Source organism: Oncorhynchus clarkii, chromosome 4 (genome assembly GCF_045791955.1).
Source record: "Oncorhynchus clarkii lewisi isolate Uvic-CL-2024 chromosome 4, UVic_Ocla_1.0, whole genome shotgun sequence".
Classification (NCBI taxonomy): Eukaryota; Metazoa; Chordata; class Actinopteri; order Salmoniformes; family Salmonidae; genus Oncorhynchus; species Oncorhynchus clarkii.
Genome location: NC_092150.1, coordinates 55,160,046 through 55,173,817, shown reverse-complemented (window position 1 = coordinate 55,173,817; position 13,772 = coordinate 55,160,046). Strand labels below are relative to the sequence as shown.

The following is a 13,772-nucleotide window of genomic DNA, read 5'->3' as shown; positions in this document are numbered from 1 at the left end:
TAAAAAAAATATACCAAAACATGCATCCTGTTTGCAACAAGGCACTAAAGTAATACTGCCAACATTGCAGAACAATTAACTTTTTGTCCTGAATACAAAGTGTTATGTTTGGGGAAAATCCAATACAACACATTACTGAGTACCACTCTCCATATTTTCAAGAATAGTGGTGGCTGCATCATGGTTTGGGTATGCCTGCTATCGTTAAGGACTGGAGAGAAATGGAATGGATGTAAGAACAGGCAAAATCTTAGAGGAAAACCTGGTTCAGTCTGCTTTCCACCAGACACAGGGAGATTAATTCATCTTTCAGCAAAACAATAACCTAAAACACAAGGCCAAATATACACAAATATACAGTTGCTTACCAAGTAAAAGTTCCTGGGTGGCCGAGTTATAGTTTTGACTTAAATCTTCTTGAAAATCTATGGCAAGACCTGAAAATGTTTGTCTAGCAATGATCAACAACCAACTTCACAAAGCTTGAAGAATTTTGAAAAGAATAATGGGCAAGTGTTGCACAATCCAGATGTGAAAAGCACCTAGAGACCTACCCAGAAAGACTCTAGGCTGTAATCACTGCTTCTACAAAGTATTCTCACGGGTGTGAAATTCACCCAAAGGAATGTGCTTTGTTTCAACAGACTTTTTCTTGCTGAAACTAACACATTCAAAATCGAATTCTGGAACAATATTTCTAACATAGAACGTGAGGTATGGTCAGAGGCGATCTGTAGAACACTAATGTCATTTTTTTATTTGTGATGTCATTAAAAATGTTATGAAGGAAATACTATAACTTGGAAAGTATACCCACAACATATATGAAGTTTCCATACTCTGCATTGTGCATATAATATGAAAAATGATTGAAGTGTTTTTGTTAAGAGAGGGATGTGATTTGAGAAGCATTAAGAGATAAGTAGTTTACCTAACATTGCACATTGAGTAGTTACTGCCTGGAGTGAAGTCAGGAAGCATGCCAGCCTACCGGAACTGCCCCTTTCGAACAAACGGTATAAATGATGGGTTTAAAAAAAAACACATTAGACCAGAAACGCATAAAGCTGCAGGTGGTTTGAACTTTGAATCTCAAAATGAGGTGGAGACGATAAACACAATCACTGGTACGGCTGAAAGTAAAGTATCTTCGAAAGCGTTTTTAAGTTCGACCATCCTGTTACTCTGCTCAAACTATCGATACGACTGTCTGGCCTATCTTCAAAGAAGCCTCTTCAAGAGCGAATGGAAGAGAAGTCAACTCTGTAGTTCTGTTCAGGACACCAAGTCACTGGATACCGGACAACTGCAAAGAAGGACAACAATAGAAGACTTGTTGGAACCATTTGAACAATCCGAGTCTTACAAGCATGCTGCGAAAAGGCCCAACCACCTTTCCAAGGCTGCCCTGTTCACCAAGAGACCCCCGGCGAACCAAGGTATTTCACGTAAATACATTCATGATTTCTTACTCGAAGCAGGCGGTGGTTTGTGTGCAAAGTATACGGTTACTGTAGGTGAGAGTAGTTTTTGAATGTGCCAATGTTAAGTGTCTCTGTCCCTTTCTCTCCATCTCTTCTTTCACAAGCATCAATGTTGTTGTAATTCCGCTAGGGACCTGTTTTCAGCAAATTACATCTCCAGTCAATAACCGGTGCAGCACTCTTTATGTTTATCCTATGTTGCCATTTAATTAACTAGTAAATAATTAAACCAATTTGTGTAGTACTAAATCATAAGTAAGACGTGGGTGTTTGCAGACACAAGGAGGTTACGACTGTTCAGAATGATGATATGATACCAGGTTATGATTATTATGTTGACTGTTTATATACAGTTGAAGTCGGAGGTTTACATACACTTAGCCTGGAGTCATTAAAACTTGTTTTTCAACCACTCCACACATTTCTTGTTAACAAACTTGTCCGCTATGAGACTCGATATTGAGCTCAGGCGCATCCTGTTTCCATTGATCATCCTTGAGATGTTTCTTCGACTTGATTAGACTCCACCTGTGGTAAATTCAATTGATTAGACATGATTTGGAAAGGCACACGCCTGTCTATATAAGGTCCCACAGTTGACAGTGCATATCAGACCACAAAACAAGCCATGAGGTCGAAGGAATCGTCCGTAGACCTAAGAGACAAGTGTCAAGGCACAGATCTGGGGAAGGGTACCAAAAAATGTCTGCATCATTGAAGATCTCCAAAAAAACATTGGCCCCCATCATTCTTAAATGGAAGACGTTTGGAACCAACAAGAGTCTTCCTCGAGCTGGCCGCCCGGCCAAACTGAGCAATCGAAAGAGAAGGGCCTTGGTCAGGGAAGTGACCAATAACTCAATGGTCACTGGCAGAGCTCCAGAGTTCCTCTGTGGTAACTTTTCAGAAGGACAACCATCTCGGCATCCCTCCACCAATCAGACCTTTATGGTAGTGGACAGACGGAAGCCACTCCTCCATAACAGGCACATGATAGCATGCTTGAAGATTGCCAAAAGGCACCTAAAGACTCAAAAACCATGAGAAAAAAAGACTTTCTGGTCTGATGACACAAAAATTTGACTTTTTGAGACTGAATGCAAAGAGTCACATCTGGAGGAAACCTGGCACCATCCCTACTAATCAGGATCAAAGGTAAGATGACTGGAGCAAAGTATAGAAATCAGGTTCAAGTCCAGGCTCTGGCCGGACCACTCAAGGAAATTCAGAGACTTGTCCCGAAGCCTCTCCTCTGTTTACTTAGGGTTGTTGTCTTGTTGGAAAGTGAGCCTTTGCCCCAAACTGAGGTCCTGAGTGCTCGGGAGCAGGTTTTCATCAAGGATCTCTCTGTACATTGCTCTGTTCATCTTTCCCTCTGTACTGACTAGTCTCCCGGTCCCCGCCGCTGAAAAACATCCCCACAGCATGATGCTGCCACCACCATGCTTCACCGTAGGGATGGTGCCAGTTTTCCTCCAGATGTGACACTTGGCATTCAGGCCAAAGAGTTCAATCTTGGTGGACTTGGAGTTACCAAATAGGGCTATTTTCTTTATACCACCCCTACCTTGTCACAACACAACTGAAGGAAAGAAATTCCACAAATTAACTTTTAACAAGGCACACCTGTTAATTGAAATAAATTCCAGTTGACTACCTCATGAAGCTGGTTGAGAGAATGCCAAGAGTGTGCAAAGCCGTCAAAGGCAAATGGTGGCTACTTTGAAGAATCTCAAATATTTGTTCAACACTTTTTTGGTTACTACAAGATTCCATGTGTTATTTCATAGTTTTGATGTATTCACTATTAATCCACAATGTAAACTCAGCAAAAAAGAAACTTCCTCTTACTGTCAACTGCGTTTATTTTCAGCAAACTTAACATGTGTAAATATTTGTATGAACATAACAAGAGTCAACAACTGAGACATAAAATGAACAAGGTTCACAGACATGTGACTAACAGAAATGGAATAATGTGTCCCTGAACAAGGGGGGGGGGGGGGGGGGGGGGGTCAAAAACAAAAGTACACCAGCTGTATTAAGTACTGCAGTGCATCTCCTCCTCATGGACTGCACCATATTTGCCAGTTCTTGCTGTGAGATGTTGCCCCACTCTTCCACCAAGGCACCTGCAAGTTCCTGAACATTTCTGGGGGGGAATGGCCCTAGCCATCACCCTCCGATCCAACAGGTCCCAGACTGTTCTCAATGGGATTAAGATCCGGGCTCTCCGCTGGCCATGGCAGAACACTGACATTTCTGTCTTGCGGGAAATCATGCACAGAACGAGCAGTATGGCTGGTGGCATTGTCATGTTGGAGGGTCATGTCAGGATGAGCCCGCAGGAAGGGTACCACATGAGGGAGGAGGATGTCTTCCCTGTAACGCACAGCGTTGAGATTGCCTGCAATGACAACAAGCTCAGTCCGATGATGCTGTGACACACCGCCCCAGACCATGACGGACCCTCCACCTCCAAATCGATCCCGCTCCAGAGTACAGGCCTCGGTGTAACGCTCATTCCTACGACGATAAATGTGAATCCGACCATCGCCCCTGGTGAGACAAAACTGTGACTTGTCAGTGAAGAGCACTTTTTGCCAGTCCTGTCTAGTCCAGCGACGGTGGGTTTGTGCCCATAGGCGACATTGTTGTCAGTGATGTCTGGTGAGGACCTGCTTTACAACAGGCCTACAAGCTCTCAGTCCAGCCTCTCTCAGCTTATTGCGGACAGTCTGAGCACTGATGGAGGGATTGTGCATTCCTGGTGCAACTCGGTAGTTGTTGTTGCCATCCTGTACTTGTCCCACAGGTGTTGATGTTCGGATGTACCGATCCTGTGCAGGTGTTGTTACACGTGGTCTACCACTGCGAGGACGATCAGCTGTCCATCCAGTCTCCCTGTAGCGCTGTCTTAGGCATCTCACAGTATGGACATTGCAATTTATTGCCCTGGCCACATCTGCAGTCCTCATGCCTCCTTGCAGCATCCCTAAGGCACCTTCACGCAGATGAGCAGGGCCCTGGGCATCTTTCTTTTGGTGTATTTCAGAGTCAGTAGAAAGGCCTCTTTAGTGACCTAAGTTTTCATAACTGTGACCTTAATTGTCTACCGTCTGTAAGCTGTTAGTGTCTTAATGACCGTTCCACAGGTTCATGTTCATTAGTTGTCTATGGTTCATTGAACAAGCATGGGAAACAGTGTTTAAACCCTTTACAATGAAGAAAAGGGTTTAAAAAGGGACGGCTCATTTTTTGCTGAGTTTAGAAAATAGTAAAAATAAAGAAAACCCTTGAATGGATAGGTCTGTCCAAACGTTTTACTGGTAATGTATGTGTGTATATAAATGATATATAAATAATTTGCATTTATGTTCCGACCCTCGAAATCGTCCCGGCTAAATCTAGGTGATGATCCCTGGGCTAAGGTGTGTGTGCTGAGATTTAGTCAAAGGAATGCTAGAACAAAAACCAAGTGACTCCCCTATTGCCTGACTTATCAGCTAGCAACGTGCTGCCATGTTTGTTGTTAGTAACATACTGTAGTTTCAATGAGCTCCACTCACAAGGTGGCTTTCAGATAATACCGCAATGCATTCCTGGATGGCTGCCAGCCAGGTCACACGTAAGCAGCGGAGAGGTAGCTGGTCATGGCTACCGAGATCCAGTTTTGGTCAAATTAAAGTCTGATTTGACATTTTGTAGCAGGTTAGGAGAATTTACGCAGCAGGTTATGAGAATTAATGTAGCAGGTTAGGATCATTCGGTTATGGTTAGGAAAAGGGTTAAGGTTAGGATTAGCTCAAATGCGACAACAAACAAAAAAACGTTTGACTTAATTTGACAAAAGCTGGATATCTTCTAGCCATGACCAAGGTAGCTAACTGTCAGGGAGACCAACATGAATGTTTACTCAGCTCTTGCTCTTATCTAACACCTGAGCCTTATACATGGTGACTTAGCAAATACTCTTTGAGTTGTCTTTATCTGTGTCTCAGATGTGGCCCAAAGAGGTAGCCTACACATGATGCAATGCAGCGCTTCCCTTTCTTTGGACGTTTTCACACATAGTTTTTAGCTATAGTTTGAATCTGAGTTCGACTATTTTTTCCAATGTATTTTTTTCATTTGGTTCGGTTGGTTTAACATTGCGAAATGTCAAAATAACAAACAATTCCCGAAACAAAACCACGTGTCCATGCAAGTAATTTGTTCATTGAACAAAAATGCTCACGTTAAATCCATTTATGATAATCATGAAGCGTCACCTCTGTGTCCCAATCTTCATTTTACATTCGCATTGGTCTTCCAACATGCCGGAGCAAACAGCGCAATAGTCACTCTAACTGCGACGTGAATAGGCTATATTGAGTAGCCTATATCTCCGGTATAGCCCGAGTCTCCCCTAATCTCTAAATTCCCTGAATATCCTAAATAAAATTGACAAGTGAATATCACCATCTCATAGGTAATCTGATCAAACGTCCATTCTATAGCTAGTTAGCAATATGATTACTCTGATCAGCGTCCCGTGTGGCTAAATTTGTAGATCAATGAGCTTGCAACATCAGGGTTGGGGGTTCGATTCCAACGGCGGACCAATACTCAAATGTATGCTACTGTAAATTGCTCAGGATAAGATCGTCTGCTAAATTTACACACAAAAAGCCAAGCTACTCTCTTTGACATACGAATTGTTACAACCTTACCAGTAAACTCTCCAAGTTTAACGCTGACTTCGGGTCTCTGATCATGAATTCCAACTTTTTCCTTCGGCTGTCTAGCCTTTTCTCTGCTCCCGAAGACATGATAAAAGTTTAGTGAATCCAGGTTCGTCAATGGTATGTGATGGCAAGTTGAAATGTTCGGACAACAAACTTGTCAATACCTGCGGTGGCCCTTTAAAACGCGGGCGGGCAGCGCTCGAGACAACTCAATATTTTGCTGCTGGTTGGTTGAATGAACAATAAAAACTGACAGCTCCACTGAACACGCGCTGTTATGACGGTATAAACGGGTTAATCATTTATTTTCAGTGTTCACTCAACGTATTATTCGACATTAAAGTTGGTTTTCAAATCCTGACAGAATCTCCCCGCGTAGAATTCACTCATTCATTTGGTGGTTTATCATATGAAAGTGTCGACCGCTGTAACCTTATTGAACTCCTGAACTCAGCTCAGCATGACTCAAGTATTATCTTGGTGTAAATGCAAAGTTTCTTCATTGACAGGAATTCCTTTCCCCTCTTATCTCATTGATTGATTTTACCGTCACAGCTATAACTTTCAATAGTTTATGTTTGGTTCATATTTGGTATGGTCCGCACCAGCCTATATTTGCCATTAATCACAAACCCCAAGGTGCCTTATTGTTGTTATAAACTGGTTACCAATGTAATTAGAGCAGTACAAATACATGTTTTGTCATACCTGTGGTATATGGACTGAAATACCACGGCTGTCAGCCAATCAGCATTCAGGGCTTGAACCAGCCAGTTTATAATACAGTATAATGTACTCTATTGTAACCTACTTTACTCTGATGTAATCTACTCTGCTGAACTAAACTACTCTACTGAATTAAACTGCACCATACTGTACTCTACTGAATAAAACTACTGTCCTGTGCCGTACCATACTGTACTGTACTCCACTGTACTTTACTATGCTCTACTGTACTGAACTGTGCCATACAGTATTGTGCTGTTCAAACTTGAAAAACAAAGTCTAGACATTCAGACTTGGTACTTGTTTTGGGGCGGGGCTCATTAGAATAATATCCAGAATGCTTTGCAAGTGTTTGTTTTTCCATTTACATTTTGGTCATTCAGAAAAGGTTATTATCCAGAGCGACTTACAGTCAGTGCATTCAACTAAGGTAGATACACAACAACAAATCACAGTCAGAGCAATACATATTTTTTTGTAACTGTTACTGAGAATGTTATTATAGTGAAACTAGTGTGTTGGTTTATTCTGTTTCTTGGTAACTTAGAAAATCATCACATTGCTGTCAGGTTTAAAGCTTTTGAATAAATAGCATAAGTGCAGATGATAGATGGGAGCAAGAACAATTATATTATATGTTGCAATCTCTTCTCTCTTACAGACCCGGTCCTCCCTAGATCTCGTGATACATGGTCCCATCCATCCTCCCTAGATCTCGTGATACATGGCCCCATCCATCCTCCCCTCAATACGGTGCAGTCGCCCTGTCCCCTTTGCAGAAAAGCATCCCCAAAGAATGATGTTTCCACCTCCATGCTTCACGGTTGGGATGGTGTTCTTGGGGTTGTACTCATCCTTCTTCCTCCAAACACGGCGAGTGGAGTTTAGACCAAAAAGCTCAATTTTTGTCTCATCAGACCACATGACCTTCTCCCATTCCTCCTCTGGATCAGCCAGATGGTCATTGGCAAACTTCAGACGGGCCTGGACATGCACTGGCTTGAGCAGGGGGACCTTGCGTGCGCTGCAGGATTTTAATCCATGACGGCGTAGTGTGTTACTAATGGTTTTCTTTGAGACTGTGGTCCCAGCTCTCTTCAAGTCATTGACCAGGTCCTGCCGTGTAGTTCTGGGCTGATCCCTCACCTTCCTCATGATCATTGACGAGGTGAGATCTTGCATGGAGCCCCAGACCGAGGGTGATTGGCCGTCATCTTGAACTTCTTCCATTTTCTAATAATTGTGCCAACAGTTGTTGCCTTCTCACCAAGCTGCTTGCCTATTGTCCTGTAGCCCATCCCAGCCTTGTGCAGGTCTACAATTCCATCCCTGATGTCCTTACACAGCTCTCTGGTCTTGGCCATTGCGGAGAGGTTGGAGTCTGTTTGATTGAGTGTGTGGACAGGTGTCTTTTATACAGGTAACGAGTTCAAACAGGTGCAGTTAATACAGGTAATGAGTGGAGAACGGGAGGGCTTCTTAAAGAATAACTAACAGGTCTGTGAGAGCCGGAATTCTTACTGGTTGGTAGGTGAGCAAATACTTATGTCATGCAATAAAATGCAAATTAATTACTTAAAAATCATACAATGTGATTTTCTGTAGTTTTGTTTTAGATTACGTCTCTCACAGTTGAAGTATACCTATGATCAAAATTACAGACCTCTACATGCTTTGTAAGTAGGAAAACCTGCAAAATTGGCAGTGTATCAAATACTTGTTCTCCCCACTGTATTTTCAACGTCTGTAAAAAAAAAAACTTTCATTCAGAACTGAAAAATAACTTATTTGAACATCAGGAAATACATATTTTCAATGTCCAGAAATTCATATTTTCAAAGTCTGGAAAATACATAATTTCAACTTTCATTCAGAATAGGAAATTACGTTGATTTCAGTAGCTGGAAAATACCTATTTTCAACGTCCGGAAAAAAAATATATTTTTAACACACAGAAAATACATATTTTAAACATCCGGAAAAGTCGTATTTTCCCCTTTCATGCGGAACCTAAAATGAACCTAACTTCAACGTCTGGAAAATATGTATTTTCAATGTAATTTTGCTTACTTGGTTGCCTGTGAGTCTTCTTTAGCCTGTAATAGGCTATAAAAAGCTGATGACATACAGTATTTGCGGCGCAAAAAAACTTTTTTATTTGTGCTATCTTGTTGGTGGATGATGACTATAATAATTGTTAAGCTTTAGGCTACTCAATCATGCATCCTTTGTCTTGTTGTCCACTTTCTGATTGTGCCCACATTTTTATACATGTGTAGACGAAAAAAACCATTGTGATCACCACCAGAGGTAGTCAGGGGCCCTATAGAGGCTACAGTTGAAGAGTATCATTTCAGTCAGTAGTTTTGAAAAAGTTCTCACAAGCCAAAATGGGTACCCGGAAATTGTGCACTATTGTGTACAACGTCATCCATCATTCTGCAATGCGAATTGTTGAATGGCGCTGGAGGGGATGGCTGACGTATTACGTGCTCCTAACCAACTGTGTTTATTTTTTTTATTTTTTTTAACTTATTTTGTACATAATGTTGCTGCTTCCGTCTCTTATGATCGAAAATAACTTCTGGACATCAGAACAGCGATTACTCACCATGAACTGGTAGAAGCTTTTTCCTTTTAACAAGTCCGACGTGAAGGATATACTGCTTTCCCGGGAACAGTCCCAAATCACCGTCATTTGCGTGAAGAGAAGTCTGAGAAAAAGGGGGCGGAGGTCGGTCTGCCTTCTGAGAATTCGTAGGCGAGCGAGTAAACCCCCACTGCCATCTGTTCTATTGGCAAACATGCAATCTTTTGAAAATCAAATCGATGACTTACGAGCAAGATTAAACTACCAACGGCACATTAAAAACTGTAATATCTTATGTTTCACCAAGTCGTGCCTGAACGATGACATGTACAACATAAAGCTGGCGGGTTTTATACTGTATCGACAGGATAGAACAGCAGCCTCTGGTAAGACAAGGGGTGGCGGTCTATGTATATTTGTAAACAACAGCTGGTGCACAATATCTAAGGAAGTCTCAAGGTTTTTCTTGCCTGAGGAAGAGTATCTCATGATAAGCCGTAGACCACACTATATACCTAGAGAGTTTTCATCTGTATTTTTCATAGCTGTCTACATACCACCACAGACCAATGCTGATGCTAAGACCGCACTCAATGAGCTGTACAAGGCCATAAGCAAACAGGAAAATGCTCATCCAGATGGACGCACCTAGTGACTTTAATGCAGGGAAACTTAAATCCATTTGATCAAATTTCCACTAGCATGTAAAAATGTGCAACCAGAGGGAAAGAAACTCTAGATCACCTTTACTCTACACACAGAGACGCGTACCATACTCTCCCTCGCCCTCCATTTGGTAAATCTGACCATAATTCTATCCTCCTGATTCCTGCTTTCAAGCAAAAATTAAAGCAGGAAGCACCAGTGACTCAGTCAATAACAAATGGTCAGATAAAGCAAATGCTAAGATACTGTACAGTACTTTTTGCTAGCACAGACTGGAATATGTTCCGGGATTCTTCTGGTGGCATTGAGGAGTACACCACCCTAACAGATCCACTCTCTATTGCATTCCACACTGCCCTTTCCCACCTGGACAAAAGGAACACATCGACTACAGTTCTGCGTTCAACACCATAGTGCTCTCAAAGCTCATCAATAAGCTAAGGACCCTGGGACTAAACACCCCCCTCTGCAACTGTATCCTGGACTTCCTGATGGGCCACCCCCAGGTGGTAAGGGTAGGTAACAACACATCTGCCACGCTGATCCTCAACACAGGGGCCCCTCAGGGGTGCATGCTCCCTGTTCCCTCATGACTGCATGGCCAGACACAACTCCAACACCATCATAACATTTTCCGATGACACAACAGAAGTTGGCCTGATCACCGACAACGACAAGACATTCTATAGGGAGGAGGTCAGAGACCTGGCCGTGGGGTGCCAGGAAAAAAACATCTCCTTCAACGTGATGATTGTGGACCTCAGGAAAAAGAGGACCGAGCACCCCCCCATTCTCATCGACAGGGCTGCAGTGGAGCAGAAAATCTATTTTATATTTGAAATTCTTCAGTAGACACTGTTTGCTTTGATGGCAGCTTTGCACAATCTTATAATTCTCTCAACCAGCTTCACCTAGAATGCTATTCCAACAGTCTTGAAGGAGTTCCTACAAATGCTGAGCACTTGTTGGCTGCTTTTCCTTCACTCCGCGGCCCAACTCATCCCAAACATCTCAATTTGGTTGAGGTCGGGGATTGTGGAGGCCAGGTCATCTGATGCAGCATTCCATCACACTTCTTCTTGGTCTAATAGACCTTACAAAATAACCCTTGTAAAACAAATGATAGTCCCACTAAGTGTAAACCAGATGGGATGGCGTATCGCTGCAGAATGCTGTGGTAGCCATGCGGGTTAAGTGTGCCTTCAATTCTAAATAAATCACTGACAGTGTCACTAGCAAAGATCATCCGTTCAGAGATCATCCGTTCACCTACTCTGTGTCTCACAAGGACACGGTAGTTGGAATCAAAAATTGCAAATTTGGACTCATCAGACCAAATGACAGATTCCCACTGGTCTTATGTCCATTGCCTGTGGTTCTTGCACCAAGAAAGTCTATTATTTTTATTGGTGTCCTTTAGTAGTGGTTTCGTTGCAGCAATTCGACCATGAAGGCCTGATTCACGCAGCCTCCACTGCACAAATAAAATAAAATAAATGTTATTAGTCACATGCGCTGAATACAGCAGTGGAACGCTTACTTACGAGCCCCTAACCAACAATACAGATAAGAATAAGAGATAAAAGTAACAAGTAACTAAAAAGCAGCAGTAAAATAACAATAGCGAGACTATATACCGGGCGGGGTACCGATACAGTGTCAATGTGCGGGGGCACCGGTTAGTGGTGTAGAGAGGGGGTGGGGGTGCAATTCAAATAGTCTGGGAAGCCATTTGACTAGATGTTCAGGAGTCTTATGGCTTGGGGGTAGAAGCTGTTTAGAAGCTTCTTGGACCTAGACTTCGGTAGCAGAGAGAACAGTCTATGACTAGGGAGTCTTCGACAATTTTTAGGGCCTTCCTTTGATACCACCTGATATAGAGGTCCTGGATGGCAGGAAGCTTTGCCCCATTGATGTACTGGGCCATACGCATTACCCTCTGTAGTGCCTTGCGGTCAGAGGCTGAGCAGTTGCCATACCAGGCAGTGATGCAACCGGTCAGGATGCTCTCGAAGGTGCAGCGAAGAAGAGGCGACTCTTCTTTGCCTTCTAGGCAGAGTTGCAAAGAAAAAGCTGTGTCTCAGCCTGGCCAATAAAAATAACATTTTAAGATGGGCAAAAGAGCACAGACAATGGACAGAGGAACTCTGCCTAGAAGACCAACATCCTGGAGTCGCCTCTTCACTGTTGACGTTGAGACTGGTGTTTTATGTGTACTATTTAATGAAGCTGCCGGTTGAGGACTTTTCTCAAACTAGACACTCTAATGTACTTATCCTTTTGCTCAGTTGTGCACTGTGGCCTCCCACTCCTCTTTCTATTCTGGTTAGAGCCAATTTACGCTGTTCTGTGAAGGGAGTAATACACAGCGCTGTACGAGATCGTAATTTTCTTGCATGGAATATACTTAATTTCTCAGAACAAGAATAGACTGACGAGTTTCAGAAGAAAGTGCTTTGTTCCTGGCCATTTTGAGCCTGTAATCAAACCCACAAATGCTGATGCTCCAGACACTCAACTAGTCTAAAGATGGACAGTTTTATTGCTTCTTTAATCAGTACAACAGTTTTCAGCTGTGCTAACATAAATGCAAAAGGGTTTTTTAATTATCAATTAGCCTTTTAAAATGATAAACCTGGATTAGCTAACACAACGTGCCATTGGAACACAGGAGTGATAGTTGCTGATAATGGGCCTCTTTGCGCCTATGTATATATTCCATAAAAAATCTGCCGTTTCCAGCTACAATAGTTAGTCCTTGACAACATTTACAATGTCTACACTGTATTGCTGATAAATTTGATGTTATTTTAATGGACATAAATATATGCTTTTCTTTCAAAAACAAGGACATTTCTAAGTGGCCCCAAACTTTTGAACGGTAGTGTAAGCGTAAAGTGTAGACATGTCCAGGGACCCTTTGCTATTTGCATATCAATCAAGTGTATCAACAGATCTCGATTGTCATTTAAATCACTTGGGGCTCCCTTGTGGCGCAGCGGTCTAAGGCACTGCATCAGTGCTAGGTGTCACTACAGACATCATGGTTTGAATCCAGGCTGTATCACAACCAGCTGTGATTGGTTGACACACAATTGGCCCAGCGTCGTCCGGGATTGGCCGGTGTCGTCCGGGATTGGCCGGTGTAGGCCGTCATTGTAAATAATAATTTGTTCTTTACTGACTTGCCTCGTTAAATACAAAAATAAAAAAAAACATTTAAATCATCATTATACCGGCCTATAAAGTCATTGATAGGTAGCCCCGTCAATTTATGACATCAATAGGTCTAATTGTTCAAGTAAATACATTCACATTATTTTGAAAGAATATCTGTCAAATAATTTACATACAGGAGGGCACCAGGAAATCTGGTCACAATGCAGACACAGTGGACTGATACCAGACACATTTAAATATCACGTGTAGACGCAACAAACCTTGATCAGACAGTGATTGGATCGTGTTAATCCAATCACCAAACCACATGTAAGCACGTGTAAATAAGTCTTCTCTTTATCGCTTCATCTCTGTCTCTGTGTATTAATATAAAACACTGACACCAACATCATAAGTGGG

The 13,772-nt window shown here is 42.3% G+C and overlaps 1 protein-coding gene across 1 annotated transcript in view; it reads right to left on the bottom strand.

Moving 5' to 3' along the window:
* LOC139406949 (rho-associated protein kinase 2-like) overlaps positions 1-6,567 on the bottom strand; it is a 78,219-nt gene extending 71,652 nt beyond the window's left edge. Inside the window, exon 1 of the mRNA XM_071150140.1 lies at positions 6,197-6,567. Coding sequence (XP_071006241.1) covers positions 6,197-6,295 — 99 coding nt within the window. The 5' untranslated portion in view covers positions 6,296-6,567. The remainder of the gene's footprint in view (positions 1-6,196) is intronic.
* Positions 6,568-13,772: the final 7,205 nt, after the last annotated feature.